General features: G+C 38.3%; 1 protein-coding gene across 4 annotated transcripts in view; it reads right to left on the bottom strand.

Annotated features, from left to right (window-relative positions):
- Window positions 1-18323, bottom strand: part of Thsd7b (thrombospondin, type I, domain containing 7B) — a 946089-nt gene that overhangs the window by 397406 nt on the left and 530360 nt on the right. For all 4 annotated transcript variants that reach the window (XM_011247964.2, XM_011247966.3, NM_172485.3 and 1 more), the window contains exon 11: window positions 5101-5230. In XM_011247964.2, coding sequence (XP_011246266.1) covers window positions 5101-5230 — 130 coding nt within the window. The remainder of the gene's footprint in view (window positions 1-5100; window positions 5231-18323) is intronic.

Genomic DNA, 18323 nt, shown 5'->3' with positions numbered 1-18323 from the left:
AAAGACACAGGATTCACTGTGTTCATAGAAGCCATATTTATAATAGCCAGAAGCTGGAAAGAACCCAGATCTCCTTCAACAGAGGAATGAGTACAGAAAATGTGGTACATTTACTACTTAGTTATTAAAAACAATGAATTGATGAAATTCTTAGGCAAATGGATGGAACTAGAAAATATCCTGAGTGAGGTAACCCAATCACAAAAGAACACACATGGTATGTACTCACTGATAAGTGGATATTAGCCAAGAAGCTCAGAATATCCAAGATGCAATTCACAGGCCACATGAAGCTCAAGAAGAAGGAAGACCAAAGTGCAGATACTTTGTTCCTTCTTAGAATGGGGAACAAAATACATGGAAGGAGTTACAGAGACAAAGTGTAGGGCAACAATATGAACCAACCAGTACTGCCAGAGCTCCCAGGGACTAAACTACCAACCAAACAGTACACATAGAGGGCTTATGACTCCAGCTGAGTATGTATCAGAGGATGGCCTTGTTGATCATCAATGAGAGCAGAGGCCCTTGGTCCTGTAAAGGCTCTATGCACCCCTGTAGAGGAATGCCAGGGCCAGGAAGCAAGAGTGGGTGGGTTGGTGAGCAGGGGAAGAGGGGAGGGGGATAGGGGGTTTTTGGAAGGGAAACCAGGAAAGGGAATACCATTTGAAATGTAAATAAAGAAAATAGCTAATAAAAATATCTTTTAAAAAGAGAAAGAAACGCAGTGGACAAAGTTAGAAGGCAGTGCATTATTGTAAAGGCAAGAATAAAATCTAAAACTACACATACTAAAAAAGAAAAAGAGAGAATCATGACATCTGCATTGCAACAATAACTTTTATATATGACAGGGAAGCTGCACTTAAGAAATTTCATAAAATGTGACAGCCTCAACAAGACTTGCATAATGACAACATCAGTTGGCACGATAATACAAATCTAAGACATCTCAAAGTCATAATTCTATATGAAGAACTCAAGGCAATTAATGGCTGTTGAAAGAGGGAGAATAATTCTTCTACAGATACAAATATCATGACAGTTTTTCAAAAACCAAATAGTCAGTCTTAAACAGATATATGTATGAAAAATATATATGTATGTGTCTATATATGTGTGGATATATAGGTACACATGCATATATATATCAGCATATAAATGTATGTGTGTCTATATACATGTATACATATATACATACACACATATATATATATGCATGTGCACATGTATATACATGTGTTACAATAAATAAATAAATAACATAGGATTCCTTCTAGCCAGTGCTGACAGTAGCAGTTGACTTGCCTTCCCTCGACAACCCAGATTCATGATTAAAGCTGTGATTCTACTGAGAGTTTGAATATTTCATTTGTGAATCTTAGTTTATAGTTAAAAAAAAACAACAAAAAGAAGCTCAATATACACAGATCACTCTGTTTATTTACAACCATTTAAAAATAAATATAAAGAAGAAAGGAGAATAATCCTTGCAGTTTACCAAAACATGAAAACAGATTCAAAGTCTGAACATCTGAAATTTTAGGGTGCCAACTTTCACCCCTAGGTTTTTGCTTCTGCTCTTTAAAAAAAAAAAAAAAGACGGTACTTCTAGGATTCAGATATAATTCTACCATTTCCATCAGTCATGGATTAAAATGCAAAAGATGACTCTAGGGACAGACCTTACCCCCAAGTTCACCTTAGGGAAGAGGAGTGAATGTGATAGGATGAGATTTCAGGACTTGCTTTTCTCTGAGGAAATGGTCTCTGAGGAAGTCACCTGGCTTCGCTCTGGTTACCTTCCTCAAATTAATAAAGTGTCTGTTTTTGTCCCACAGAGGATGGCTTTTGTTTTTGTTTTTTGGGGTTTTTTTTGTTTGTTTTTTTGTTTTTGTTTGTTTGTTTTGGTTTTGTTTTTTTGGGTTTTTGGGTTTTTTGGTCTTTTGGTGTTTTGGTGTTTTGGTTTTTTGGTTTTTTTTTTTTTTTTTTGAGACAGGGTTTCTCTGTGTAGTCCTGGCTGTCCTGGAACTCACTTTGTAGACCAGGCTGGCCTCGAACTCAGAAATCCACCTGCCTCTGCCTCCCAAGTGCTGGGATTAAAGGCGTGTGCCACCACCGCCCGGCTGGCTTTTGATTTTAAAATTATTTCTGCACAGTATTCCAGAAAACTCAAGGGCCAAAGTCTAAGAGTGCTTTTTGTTCTTTTAGTTCCTGTGCTTTTACAATCTGTTTCATATAAGCCAAGAAGTCTGAGAAAACAGGAGCTATTTTATTCTCTAGGCCACACCTTATGAACTCCTTATAAAAATATGACCAGTAAATAAAAATATTACTAGTCATCTTCCAATGGCTTCTTTAATAAGAATGACTAAGAATTTTGGTTGAAAATCAGAAAACACAAATTGAAAGCATGCCATGATTAAATAAATCAACAATATTAACTTCTAACAATATTATTAACAATAATAAATTCACTTCATTTATACATAAATTCCCTCAAAATAGTCACATCCACAATATATAAGGTGGTATTGGGCTCAAATCCCACCTTTTGAATCATGATGTATTATTCATTATGATTTATGTGGATTCCTTAAGCTAAGTTTATATAGGTGTCTCAGACCGACATGAAACCAGGGTATTCACTCCTGGTAGTGTGCTGTGTAGACAGAATGAGAAGATGGAAGGAGTTTTTAGAGTTTTAGTATTTGATAAGCTATCAGGTTTGAGATGAATCCCTAGAATTCATTCAGAGTGAGTGCTAGCCTGAGACTGGATCATTCTGGTTACTTGCTCCTTGGTTCTTGGTTACTTCTCACCATCAATTCTGCATAAAGATTAATGTCATAATGTTGTCTTCTCTTTCATCTGTAATTTAATGTACTGGATGATGTAGGACAACCTAGGTGGGCATTTCAATTCTGTTCTAATTTGGTGAATTTGAATATGTACCCTTAATTCAGTTAAGAGAATGAACTAGAAGATAACAATAAAACAAAACAAACAAAACAAAAAACATCTAAACTTGTATTTTTAGGATAACTTCATGCAGAGTATCAGTGAAACCTTAGTGATCAACATTATAAGGTTTTGGTTTTTCTTTTTTTTTTTTTTTTTTTTTTTTTTTTTTTTTTAGCAATCAGAGAGTTGTGTTAATTTTGTCACAGTTTGAGATGCACAGCATAGAGTAGGTTCTGGATACAGTAGAACTGATTTCTGGGGAAATGGCAGGAGGTAAATAAGAAAAAAACTTTCAAACATAAAGGGTTAAATTGAAGTGCTACCAAATAGCAACGATTGAGGAAAACCAAATGCTACCAGTGGTTTCTGAGATTTCTGCTGATTATAGTGACTCTGGGTTTATTAAAATGTCTGATAATATTTCATTTGGCTGAGGTTTTTACTTGGCTACTTTCCTCAAGTGCGCTTTTCTGGACATGGAAGTTTCAATATTTACCCAAAGCCCAGGAGGGTGATTACCAACAGTGATTTCACCATGGCCCCATGGTTATGAGAGCAAAGAGCTGTCTAGACCTGATCCCAGTCATTATCTACATCCTCCCCAAGCTGTCCATCACTGATGATGGCATGAAGCATGGACAGAACAATAGGTTCTACTTAAATTGTAGCTAAAATGAGCTCTTTTTGGAAAAGCAATGAGACTACATTATTCCTGAATAAATTATCCCTTAAGACTCACAGCTCTAAGACACAGTTTCTAAAATGATCAGGATAAAACATTAGATAATTTTGCAAAATACATTTTTGAGTGAGTTGGTAAAACTATATGATTTTTAAACCATGAGCTATTATCTTAAATCATTGACTTCATTTAAACTAAGATTACTTAAAAGCACTGTGATCATTGAATTTCAAACTTGTAAATTCAAAAGGAATACAAGGATAAGACTTGAAAATAAAACTTGGATATGGTTTCATAAACAGTACTTTCCAATTTCTAAAAGAGCATTAAAGGTTTAAGTGTTAATCCTGTTCTCTTATTAAAAAGAGTGGAGTTGGCAATAGGCATCATTAAAGATATAGTGTAAATGTGGATATAATTTACAAAGAATAAATAAAAATACTATCAAGAATATATTATCCCCTGTATTAATAACCATACATCTGATTTGCTGTTTGAGACAGGATTTTATATACATATACAGCCAGGATGGTCTTGAACTCACGATCCTCTTGCCTCAGCCTTTCAAGAGCTAGATTAAGGTGCATGCTGCTACACCCAGTTTGTTTTTTAATGGCTTGTTGGAAGTTCTAAGATGAAAACAACAGGATGAGTATGTATCACATGGTGTAGTGGGGTTTGTTTTGTACTATTTGTGTTGTATTTGCATGTGTAAGTCTATGTGTCTATGTGTGTGTGTCTATGTGCATCTGAATATGTATGTATGTACATGTATCTATGTGTGTCTGTGTCTATATATGTGTGTGTGTGCCTACATGCCTGTGTCTTTGTTTTCCTGTATGTATATGAATTTGTTGTATTCATGCATGTAAGTCTCCATATGTGTGTATTTGTGTGTCTGCGTTTACAAGTGTTTGTGTATGTGTGTATATGTGTGTATCTACATGTCTTTGTGTGTGTATGTGCCTATGAATGTATGTTTGAGTGTATGTGTTTTGTTTGGGTCTATGTGAACTTGTTTATATGTGTTTGTGTCTGATTGTGTGTGGCTGTCTGTATGTGTTTGTGCCCATATGCACATATATGCAGTATGTGTTTATGTATAGGTGTATGTGTGCGTGTGTGTGTGTGTGTGTGTGTGTGTGTGTGTAAGATGTTCTACATAAAAGCTCATCCCATCTCTTTTTGGATCATTCCCCAGAAATCTGATTGCAGAAGAGGCAGCATTCCAGTAGCTCACTTATAGCCAATCATGCTCCAGGTTTATTCTCCTGTTAATTAGGTATTCATATTCTTTGTTTCTAATGAATACATTCTAGTAAAGAAAAGAAAATTGCTGAATATTTAAAAGTATAAAATGTGACAACTTAAGAATTTCACTAAGCAAATATATGTGAAAAAAATATGGTACAATTGTGTTCAGGTCTAATGATAATCCAAAAGTAACTAATTACCGGTATGAAGGACACAGTGAGATATCTTCACACTCTCTTTCTTCAAACAAGGTGTCTGGGCACTCTTGACCCCCATTGGCTGCTTCCTGGATGATAATCCTGTATCGAGATTGTTTTATTGTAGTATTTCCTGAAGAAAATGAGAAATAAAATTATAGCTCCTGCTACATCGATGTAGATCAAATCCAGGCAGCATCTGGAAGGAAAGTGAAAAAGAGTTCAACTAAGCATATTTGTAAAAGGAAACTAAGATGAAAGCAGCAAAGGCTGGGAGCGAGTGCTCAATCTCCCTCCCATGGGCAAAGCTCCACACTGAGGCACTCCCTGTAAACTCAAATGCTTCCACTGTTTTAATGCATTTTAATTTAAATATCTTTTAGAAGAAAATTGATGTTATTTTTATTTTGTGTATGAGTGTTTTCCTGCATGTGTGTCTGTGAACCAAGTGAATGCCTGATGGGTGCCTAGGAAGGGCATCCAACCCTTAGATCTCTAGTTACACACAGCTATGAGCTGCCATGTGGGTACTAATAATCAAACCTGGCCCTTTGCAAGATCTACAAGTGCTCTTAACAGCTGAGCAATCTCTCCAGCTCCAAACATCTTTTAAGTTTATATTTTACATTTCAAGTGACATAAGAATACTATATCATGGTGTGAAGCTCATATCCCCTCCTTCACCTCAAACAGTACCTGAAGGGCCTAGAGTTCCATTGTTCATTCTTTTCAATGTGAAGTTTCTCTTTATAGACTGCTCTATATGGTAGAAACTCTTCTTTTGAAATTAATAATTCTAGGCTTGGGAAAGCCTGCAGAGGTAAATGGCACATGCCCCCACTGTCTAGCTCTCGGTTTGCTTCTTGTTCAGAGGAGCCTTGCAGGACCCTAAGATCATCCTGCATGCTAGTGGAAACTTTCTGGGACCCCAAACTAGCTCCCTTGGAATCCTTCCTGACTACCCATCCTAGTCACATCCAGCCACTACCCCAGCTGGTCTGCCCAAGACTACCTGCAGAGGTGAGTGGCCTGCATGATTCCCTGAGACCCATTGTCTACTTACTTTTTGGTATGGAGGAGACTAGAGAGAGCCCAAGATCACCCTGCTTACCTGAGGAAACCTAGGCCACCAAGATTAACCAGTTCAGAACACTGTTCCATCAATCTTATCCCAGTCAAATCCAGTTTATATCCCAGTTAGGGCTGACTGGGACACAGCATACAGAGTGGGGCCTGCCTGAGCACATCAACAGAGTTGGGTATTCTGATATCTATTATCTGGTCCACAAAACATCCCCTTCCACCTTCCTGATAAGTTCTGCTGCCGTCAGGAGCATCCAGCCAACACCAGGGAAAACCAGTTGCCTAAAGGACAGCATAAGAGCACAATCAACAAGACCCAGGGCAATATGGCACCAACAGAGCCCAGCTATCTTGCTACAATAAAACCTGGATATCCTAATGAAACTGAAGTACAAGAAGAGGATCTTCAATCCAATCCTATAAAGAAGATAGAGGCCTTTAAGAGGACATGAATAAATCCCTTAAGTAAATACTGTCAAAAACCAATCAGAAATGAAAATGTAGACATACCAATGGACACTGAGGAAATTCAAAGAATCATTAGGTATTACTTCAAATGCTTATACTCCACAAAATTGGAAAATCTAAATGATATAGATGATTTTCTAACAGATACTAATTATCAAATCTAAATCAAGATCAGGTAAAGCCTATGAATAGTCCTATAACCCCCTAAGGAAATAGAAGCAACCATTAAATGTCTCCCAACCAAGGAAAGCTCTGGGTGAGATGGTACTGTGCAGAATTCTACCCAACATTCAAAGAGGAGCTAATCCGAATATTCCTCAGACTATTCTATAAGTTAGAAACACAAGGAAAGCTGCCAATCTTATTTTATGAAGCTACAGTCACAATAATACCTAAACCACACAAAGACTCAACAAAGAAAGAGAATTTCAGACCAATTTCTCTATGAATATTGATGCAAAAATACTCAATAAAATACTTACAAACTAAAGCCAGGAACACATCAAAGATATTATCCACCATGAACAAGTAGGCTTCATTCAAGGAATGCACAGATGGTTCAATATACAAAAATCTGTCAATGTAACCTACTATATAAACAAACTAAAAGAAACTAAATCACATGATCATCTCACTGGATGCTGCAAAAGGGTTTGACAAAATAAACACCCCTCCATGATATAAGTTTTGGAAAAAGAAGGGATATCAGGTACATAGATAAACACAATAATGGCAATAAACATCCCAGCCAATAGCCAACATCAAATTAAATAGAGAGAAACTTAAAGGATTTCCACTAAAATCATGTACAAGTTAAGGCTGCCTTCTCTCTCCATACCTCTTCAATACAGTACTTAAAGTCTTAGCTAGAGCAATAAGATAACTAAAGGAGATCAAGGAGAAACAAATTGGAAAGGAATAAGTCAAAAAATGTGCAAATTATATGATATGATAGCATACATCAATTACCCCAAAAATCTACCTGAGAACTCCTACAGCTGATAGACACCTTCCACAAAGTGGCTGGTTACAAAATCAACTCAAAGTTAGCCAAAATCATACAATAGAAAATGAAGACCATCTTCAACAAACACTGTTGGTCTAACTCGATTTCTGCATGTAGAAAAATGCAAATAGATCAATATTTATCACCCTGCACAAAACTCAATTCCCAATGGATCAAAGACCTCAACATAAAACCAGATACACTAAATCTACCAGAACAGAAAGTGGGGAATACCCTTGAACTCATTAGTACAGGAGACAACTTCCTGAACAGAACACCAATGACTCAGGCACTAAAGTTAAAAACTAATAAATGAGACCTCATGAAACTGTAAGTCAAAGGACACCATAATTAGGATAAAATGACAGCCTACAGATTGGGAAATGCTCTTCACTATCCCTATATCTGACAGAGGGCTAATATCAAAAATATATAAAGAACTCCAAGATATTAGACACCAAACAATCCAAATAACCCAATAAAAATATATGTATTACAGAGCTAAACAGAATTATCAACAGAGAAATCTCTAATGGACAAGAAACACATACGAAAATGCTAAATATCCTTAATTATCAGGGAAATGCAAATCAAAAAGACTTAGAATCCACCATTCACACATAGTTAAGATTAAAAACTCCAGGATACCCAAGATATAAGATATAATTTGCTAAACACATGAAACTCAAGAAGAATGAAGACTGAAGTGTGGACACTATGCCCCTCCTTAGATTTGGGAACAAAACACCCATGGAAGGAGTTACAGAGACAAAGTTTGGAGCTGAGATGAAAGGATGGACCATGTAGAGACTGCCATATCCAGGGATCCACCCCATAATCAGCATCCAAACGCTGACACCATTGCATACACTAGCAAGATTTTATTGAAAGGACCCAGATGTAGCTGTCTCTTGTGAGACTATGCCGGGGCCTAGCAAACACAGAAGTGGATGCTCACAGTCAGCTAATGGATGGATCACAGGGCTCCCAATGGAGGAGCTAGAGAAAGTAGCCAAGGAGCTAAAGGGATCTGCAACCCTATAGGTGGAACAACATTATGAACTAACCAGTACCCCGGAGCTCTTGACTCTAGCTGCATATATATCAAAAGATGGCCTAGTCGGCCATCACTGGAAAGAGAGGCCCATTGGACTTGCAAACTTTATATGCCCCAGTACAGGGGAACACCAGGGCCAAAAAGGGGGAGTGGGTGGGCAGGGGAGTGGGGGTGGGTGGATATGGGGGACTTTTGGTATAGCATTGGAAATGTAAATGAGTTAAATACCTAATAAAAAATGGAAAAAAAAAGAAAAAAAAATGTAAATGCTATAAATACCTAATAATAAAAAAGACACTACATATAGCTTATCTCTAGAAGCTATGTCCTTGGATAAACTGGCATGTTACAAGTACTTTGAATTGAAATTTGATGTTACTATGACTCCTTGTGCACACGTGACGTTTCATTACAACAGCAACATTTTTCCTAAAATTGTACAAGCTAAAACTGGCTGACAATAAACACTTTACTGTCAGAGAAAAAAAAAAAAAGATTAAAAACTCCAAGGACAGCACATGCTACCAAGGTTGTTAAGCAAGGGGAACATTCCTCCAATGCTTGAGGTAGTGCAAACTTGTATGACCACTCTGGAAACCAACTTGCCAGTTTCTCAAAAGATTGAGCATACTTCTACCTCAGGACCCAGCTATATCATTCCTGTGTGTATATTCAAAAAAAATGTTTCACAATCCTACAAGGACACTTGCTCAACTATATTCATAACAGTGTTTTTGTTATAGCCAGAAAATGGAATCAACCTAGATGTCTCTCAACTGAAGAATGGATACAGAAAATGTGGTATATCTACAAAATGGAATACTACTCAGCCATTAAAAACAACATCATGAATTTCACAAGCAAATGGATGGAACTAGAAAATATCAACCTGAGTGAGGTAACTTAAAAAGGACATGCACAGTATGTATTCAGTTATAAATGGATATTGCCCATCAAGTGCAGGAAAACCATGCTATAATCAACAGACTCAGAAACCAGATAACAAGAAGGGCCCAAGGGAGGATGGTTGAATCTTTCTCAGAAGGGGAAACAAAATAGATATTGGAGGTTGATGGAAGGAAGGAGCTGGAGGAAAAGGGAGGTGAAAGTGGAGTGGGGCAGTATGAGGGAAATTATTTGTAGTGAAAGTAGTGGAGAGAACCAAAAGATCTGCTAGGGGGAGTAATATCTAGAATGGACCAGAGAACTGGGGTGGAGTAAGGCCCCAGAGGGTCTATGGGGGTGACTCTAGCTGATTTTCATAGCAGTGGGGGTAAATAGATCCTGAAGTAGTTACTTCCTGTAGCCAGGCCAGACTCCCAGTGAATGAGGACATCAATCCACCCACAAAACCTTTGACCCAAAATTTGTACTGCCTATAAAATGTGCAGAAACACATATAGAACAGAGACTGAGGGAATGGCCAACCAATGACTGCCCCAAATTGAGACCCATCCCATAGCCAAGAACAAATTCCTCACACTATTAATGATAGTATGTTATGTTTGCATCCAGGAGACTAGCATACCTGTTCTCTGAGAAGCTCCATCCAGCAATCAATGGAAATAGATGCAGAAACTTACACCCAAACATAAATGGAGTTCAGGGAGTCTTACAAAAGAGTTGGGAGAAAGAAGGAGGGAAAGAGAGAAGACAGAGACTCCACAGGAAGACCAACAAAGTCAACTAAACTAGATCCGTGGTGGCTCTCAGGGCCTGAATCACTAACCAGAGAGCGAGCATGGGATGGACCTAGGGCCTCTGCATATATGTAGTGATGAGCACCTTTGTTTTCATGCAGGTTCCCTAGCAACTGGAGCAAGAGATGTCCCTGAGCCTGTTGCTTGCCTCCCTGCCTGTGGTTCTCACACCCCTAAATGGACAGCCTTGTCTAGCCTCAATGGAAGAAGATATACTCAATCTGCAGTGACTTAATGGGCAGATGGGGCAATTGTGTGTGTGTGTGTGTGTGTGTGTGTGTGTGTGTGTGTGTGTGTGTGTGTGTGTGTGGTGTGTGTGTGACATCCAAAGGGGGCTTCCCCTTCAAAAGAGAAGGAGAAAGAGGAACGGGAAGAGGACTTGTGTAATCAAGTACTGGGAAGAGAGGGCAGACTGAGAAAGAGAGAATACCTGACAAAGACTAGACCTATATATAGCAGGGCTTAATGGACTTCATTCATGCTCCCATACCATGCATACACATGCACACACACAAACACACTGCCCTCATGGCTTGACTCTATATCGAATGGTTTAAAAGCTGTAAGCATCACAATGATAGCCATATCCAATGGTTATTCAGGTGTATACTAAAAAAGATAGATTCTATGATAGAAACAATCAATTAGCATACAGGCAAAATGTTCATAGAGGGGGAAACAATGGTCACTTTATTTAAATGAAGGGAAATGTATATGAGTTTGAAGAGGACAGTAGAATTAATGAGAACCTTGAGATAAGGAAACAATACCAGGATATGTAGGGCATCCATTAAGTTCTGTATCTATGCCTTTCTCCTTGGATGATCATAGTGAAAAGCCAGTTCTGAAGGGTTTTCCATGAATCTGTCATGAATAGCAGATTTGTTAAAGTGATCCTGTGGCAAAAACAACAGTAGGCAATGTGCACAGCTAGAATGGGGCTGTAATAGATATCCTCATAGCATGTCTCTATGGAAGCCAGCTTTGGGGTAGTGTGTTGAGCTTGTATGTATCCAAGAGAAACAAGAAATGTGAGTGCTTTGGGTAGCTTCTATCAATGGTCTGAAGCCAGGCAAGGCAAGGTAAGGACATCTGTGGATGTTCTCACCAAATGGCACCAGATACAACCTTCCTTCTCCACTGACTACAAGGAAAAATGATTTCTGGGGAGAAGGTGTGGAGGTAGATATGGTGGCTTGCAGATGGAAGATACCTAGAGATTATTTATACATATAAAACAGAAGGTTCTCAGGAATGATCCATAAGCTTAATGTCACATCTGGTCTTAGTATTTTGCATATACTGCCTTATTTTATTATTATAACTCCCAATACAGAAATTAGTATGATTAATACTATCATTATTATCATGGTTCCCATTTTACAGATAAGAAATGGGTAGGGATAGAAGGAAATATTTTCTCAAAATTACTTTTATACAATTAGACTGCCTTACACTGGTAGCAAAGTTTATAATCTTTCCATTAAAGAAGCGAATATTTCAGAGGAAAGAGTCCTAATCATAGCTCATGGTTTCATGCTTCCTTTCAAACAGTTCCTTAGCTGCCCACCTATGTACAGAAGGCTTAAATGTCAGTAATGTGAGTGATATTTCCCACCTCATTAGGCCTATGAAAAATAACAATAAATTAAAGTGTTCATTTGCAAACATAAACAATTGCTTAAGAATGATTATGGCTAACAAACAATTCACTTAAATTTGGTTTTGATTTATGCATGTTCTGTCATCACTAAGCCATCAGGGATAATTAAGCTTAAGTTATTAATTATAGTGGGGAAAAGTAACATTTAGAAAAGTTGACAATTTAAAGACTGGAATTATATTTAACATAAAAAAATATGTGAGTGGGCTCCAAACACTAAGGGACATTTAGAGAGGCACAGTGGGTGCCTGTACTACCAATTCCCAGCACAAAACACAACAAACAAAATAAGTATATAAAAAATGTTTTGTGTGATTTTTTTCCAGATAAACTGGAGTACATCACACTGAATTAAATGCCATGAGGGTTGATCATAGAATTGTGAAATAAAGGTAGACATTAAGTTTATAACTGGCTGAACACGCCAATGTAGATGCAGAGTATGCATGGCAAAGCAGGGGTGAAGATATGTGACCCAGCATTGGAGATGAACATACATGGCAAGGTGATCCCAGAGATCAATGTATATACAAAAATCAAACAGGATCATTGCCTGTTAGCAAAGCAGGATAATGCTTCATGGGGTATTCTGATATTCCAGATGGCCTCTTTCCTCTCAAAACTTCCAACTCTTGACAGACCTCAAGAATTTCAACATGCTTCATGACACTGATGCTCCACTAAGCATGTGAACTTGAAATCTTTTTCAGCCTCCTCCCCTTCATAGAGACAGTGTACCATCCCAAGAAAAATATAACCTGCCAATTCCTCTCTGATTCTAGACATCTGGAAGCAAAAATCATGATTCCAGTCATATTTTAAGATTCTCATTTTCATAAGCAGCCATGCTTAACTACCTTCTAGTGTCAGCTACCACTCTGCAACCCTAGTAGCAATTACAATTCAGTTATTTTCTTTAACTGCAAGTTCCCCTGTGTGGTGCTTTGAATATACTTGGCCCATGGTAAGTGGCATTATTAGGAGGTGTGGGCTTGTTGGAGGAAGTTTGTCAATGTATAGGTAGGCTTTGAGGACTCTTAGTGCTCAAGCTTCACCCAGTGTAGAAAAGACCCTCCTCCTGACAGCCTTTGAATCAAGATCAAGATGTAGAACTCTTGGCTCCTCCAGCACCATGTCTGCCTGTGTTCTGTCATGCTTTAATGGACTGAAACTCTGAAATTATTAACCAACCCCAACTAGATGTTTTCCTTTATAAGAGTTGCCTTGGTCATGATGTCTTTTCACAGCAATGAAACCCTAAGAGACCCTAAATGTAAAACTGGAAAAAATGTTTTGTTCTTTATTGATGTGAAGGTTTCATGAGATATTGCATTTAAAGCATATGCATTCTGCCCAGAATGGTGACTAAAACATTCCAATAATTGAATCATCTATAGTTTTCTAAAAGGTGAAGAGAAGTTACAAACTAATTTGTTTTCCATCTTGTGTCCATGCAGAAGAGACCATGAATAACTTCTCTCTACATTATGTTCTCAGAGAGTTATTGCTTCCCCTTCCAATGAAGAGGAAAAAATGGGATCATCAGTGTCATGTTTGTTGAGAGAAATCCTGGTTCATGCTGCTACCTTAGCTTAAATAGCAATAGTTTTTGGTTCACTTTTACAAGTACCTCAGTTTGCATAAATATTTTGACTACTCAGACAAACAACATCACCAGTGCCACCTATTTGAATATAACATAACTAATATAAAGTAATATAATATATATCAAACAATGAAATATAGCATGATACACACACACACACACACACACACACACACATACACACACACACACACACACACACACACACTTTGTTTCTTCTGAAGCCCAGGTTTTCATTTGAAGAGTGTGTGAAAGACACTCTACACAGCTGTTCCCCAAGTTATTCAGTGGATCTGCTAACTGGCCAACTTGCAATTTTTAAATTTTTGCCACCATATTTTATTTGAGATAGCTGCTAACCCATTTATCAAGTATTATTTGATGACCCTGGAATTCTTTTTCATGAATCAATAAATTAAAATCTAAAGGGAAAGGGAAGTATACTTTAGATGTGTGCTTATGGTAGAAGCATCCCAAATAAATGCTACATCAGAAAGAATATAAACAGCCTATCAACAAAGTACATGAGTGTGAAGGAAAGGAGTTCACACTTGGCTTGTCAAGGAGATAGCTTTCAAGTCAAGGATGTAGATAGATACCATAGTATGAGGTGAGACAGCCCAAGTCTCCTCATTATATCACAAGTGAGGTATATTCTCTCTTCTGATTAATTATACACCAGAGAATGCTTCTCTTCCTCTTCACCACAGCTCTTGAAGCTGTCAGAGTTAGCGTCCTCCATAGAAAATGAACAAAACCAGGAATTTAGTACCAGTCTCTCTCCCATTTAAGTAACAGACTATCAGGAGTCTTGAGATCTCAGAGGGGAGCACTTAGCACACACAATGTTGTCATTGTTGATAAATATTTATCAGATATCTGCTCTCTTGGGTCACCCAGCTGGATTCTGTATGAGAAACTGGAATATACATAATACATTATGATTTTTTTTTTTTTGCAGCAGAAGAGAAGCTCAGTGGGCAGATAACAATGCAAAAGTTCTCTAGGAAAACTTTTAGAGAAGTTTTATTTGAGTTTAGAAATGATAAGACAAACTCTATTTTCCAAAGGCCACCAGCCTTGTAGTCTCTCTTTCTTCAAGGAGAAATGGAAGTATAAGTGGTTTTAATAATGTGTTGTTGCAGAATTGTTGCATGTAGAAAGATTTTTCATATAGTTCCTCTTTATTCATCTTTGTGCTGGATACTCAGAGCAGGTGCATGAAGCCCAGGATTAAAGACCCTCAAAACGCACAGGAAGGCAAAGACCCATCTATACATGGGTGAAATTAAGCCAAACTCTTCTGCCAAACACTTTAGGAATGTTGGAAAGAGGCTTTAGCATATCCATCTATTTATTTCACTTTGAAACATTGCCTGAAAAAAAAAAGTATTCTATACTCTTAAATTTCATAATCATCATTCACTTTGCAACCGAAACCAAATTCAGTGAAACTGGCAACAGACAGGACTTCTGGGCTGTGGTGTCTAATCCCAGCTCATTACTGAGTTGCTATATGACCTTGGGCAATGCACTTAACATCTCAGAGCTTCAATTTTCTTATTTGTCCTGTGTGGGTAATACTGCCTGGCCAATTCACAGGGCAGCTGTTAGGAATGCCTGATTAAATGGAATTTAAAGCATCTTGCAAATGTGAAAAAACCAACCTGTGAGCTCAAAATGCTTTCTGGATAAGACTTTCACAAATACTTCAGAGGGAGCAATTCTCCTTTATATTTGCATAAACTATGCAAGATAAGAGTCAAGACAAATAAACATTTTCTCTCTTTGGTGAGTGTCATGCACTTGATAAAGCCTAAGCAACAACTATAAATTTCTTGAGGCTTTCTCCATTTTCTTCTATTTTCTATCTCTGACCACTACTTCTTTTCTTTTTCTCATTCTTCTCTCATACGCTATATCCTGACCACAGTTTTTTTTCCTCCACTTCTCCTAACCCTCCCCGCAACCCAAAATCCACTTCTTCATTCCCCTTCAGAAAAGAGAAAAGACCTTCCAGGGATATCAGCCAAATGTGTCATAGCAAGGCACACTAAGACTAGTGAATTTTAATATGAGGTAAAAACCCTCATATTAAGGCTGGGCATGCTAACCCAGAAGGAAAAGGATCCCAAGAGCAGAGCAGTCAGAGACGCTTCTGCTCACACTGTTAGATGTTTCCCCCAAACAATACTGCTGCTCTTAAAACACCTACAGTTTAATGAACATGTCCCTTCCCAGTAGTGATAGGCCTTCAGCTTGGCTTCTCTCCATCATCCCTCGTCACCCATGCTTTGTCAAGGTTTCCTTATCTCCTGTAGCCCCCAAACCTAGCTGCACATTAAAATCTCAAGAGATACTTTTCCAAATCTCCTCACTCATCCACCCTAATAGTTGAATCAGAATGTCTGTTTGTGTGGGGCCAAAGTTTTCAAGGTGAGAGAATGGCTGATTTTGCACAACTAGAGCAAAGTTCTATATTCATTCAATATGTCAAAAAAGAAACCAAACAGAAAATATGATTAGCCAAGCCACAGGAACAAAAAACATTGAGTAAATCATTGCAGATTTTTTTCCAAATTTTAATTTTTTTATTAGATATTTTCTTCATTTACATTTCAAATGCTATCCCCTTTCCTAGTTTGCTCTCAGAAAATCCCCTATACACTCCTCCTGCCCTGCTCCCCAACCCACCCACTCCCACTTCCTGGCCCTGGCATTCCCATGTACTCGGGCATATAATCATCCCAAGACCAAGGGCCTCTCCTCCCATTGATGGCCAACTAGGCCATCCTCTGCTACATATGCAACTAGAGACATAAGCTCTGGGGCAGGTGGTACTGGTTAGTTCATATTGTTGATCCTCCTATAGGGTTGCAGACCTCTTTAGCTCCTTGGGTACTTTCTCTAGCTCCTTCATTGGGGGCCCTGTGTTCCATCCAATAGATGACTGTGAGCATCTACTTCTGTATTATGTCAGGCACTGGCATAGCCTCACAAGAGATAGCTATATCAGGGTCTTGTCAGCAAAATCTTGCTGGCATATGCAATAGTGTCTAGATTTGCAATCAAAACAACCCCGAGATTCCACCTCACATTAATCAGAATGGCTAAGATCAAAAATTCAGGTGACAGCAGATGCTGGCAAGGATGTGGAGAAAGAGGAATACTCCTCCATTGTTTGTGGGATTGCAAACTGGTACAACCACTCTGGAAATCAGTCAGGCAGTTCCTCAGAAAATTAGACATTATACTACCTGAGGACCCAGCAATACCACTCCTGGGAATATACCCAGAAGATGTTCCAACACTTAATAAGGAAACACACTCCACTATGTTCATAGCAGCCTTATTTATAATAGCCAGAAGCTAGAAAGAACCCAGATGTCCTTCAACAGAGGAATGGATACAGATAATGTGGTACATTTACACAATGGAGTACTACTCAGCTATTAAAAACAATGAATTTATGAAATTATTAGGCAAATGGATGGATCTGGAGGATATCATCCTGAATGAGGTAACCCAATCACAAAAAAACACACATGATACATACTCACTGGTAAGTGGATATTAGCTCAGAAACTTAGAATACCCAAGATACAATTTGCAAAACACATGAAACTCAAGAAGGAAGAACAAAGTGTAGATACTTCCTTTCTTCTTAGAATGGGAACAAAATAATCATAGAAGGAGTTACAAAGTTCGGAGCTGAGAGGAAGGAAGGACCATCCAGAGACTGCCCCACCTGGGATTCATCCCATAAACAACCACCAAAATCATTGCAGCTTTTAACACATCTAAATGCAACCTGCCCTTCAGCAAAGTACATTGTAATGAGTATAATTAGAAATGAGTACTAGAAACAAGGGAGTTAACAATGCCATTTATACCAACACATTTCACCCCTCCCCCTGCCCTGCCCCCTTGGGAACATATGCTGATATGACAGGGATTTCTCCATCCCCTGTCCCTGTCCTGACCTCTTTTCACTTTAGATGATGAGGTGATGAGTAGCTGCCTGCTACTGGGCTCCTAATATGTTGTACTCCATCAGTGTTAAGACCAAAATACCATGTTGTATGGCATAAAAAAGGGTTCTGGAGGCCTAGATGCCCTCTGGAGCAGAAACTCAAGATGCTGTCAACCTCAGCCAGAAATATCAGAGTACATGTCTCTTCAGGAAACCTCTTTACAAAAATTCATACTGTTCTGTAGTATCAGTGCATATGCCCTAAAGGGTAGAAAGTGATGCTATTTATGGATAAGACTGTATTCAAGGACAGATGGCACGCAGGTGTCATAGAAGAAGGAAAATATAGTTCAGAGAAGCATAGGTAGCAGGAAACTCTGCATAACCTGGCCCTCTGACTTCATCCATTTTCCTCACATGAGGTGAAATGGATTCCATGACCATTTGATTTGATGAACCTTGCTGTGTTTGAAAGCTACCATCAGCCATTGTAGCTCAGCTCTATAAATCCTGGCTTCACCATGCCACTTCCAGGATATGCATATGTATACAAACTGGTCTATTGAGCACAAGGTCCCAGGGATAGCATAGATATTAAACATTAGTCTATGGAGTATGGTTTCTGTTGGGGGGATAATACCAGAAAGTTAAGAAAACAACTCTGAAATCA

Source organism: Mus musculus, chromosome 1 (assembly GCF_000001635.26).
Source record: "Mus musculus strain C57BL/6J chromosome 1, GRCm38.p6 C57BL/6J".
NCBI classification, from domain to species: domain Eukaryota; kingdom Metazoa; phylum Chordata; class Mammalia; order Rodentia; family Muridae; genus Mus; species Mus musculus.
This window is presented reverse-complemented; position numbering and strand designations above follow the sequence as displayed.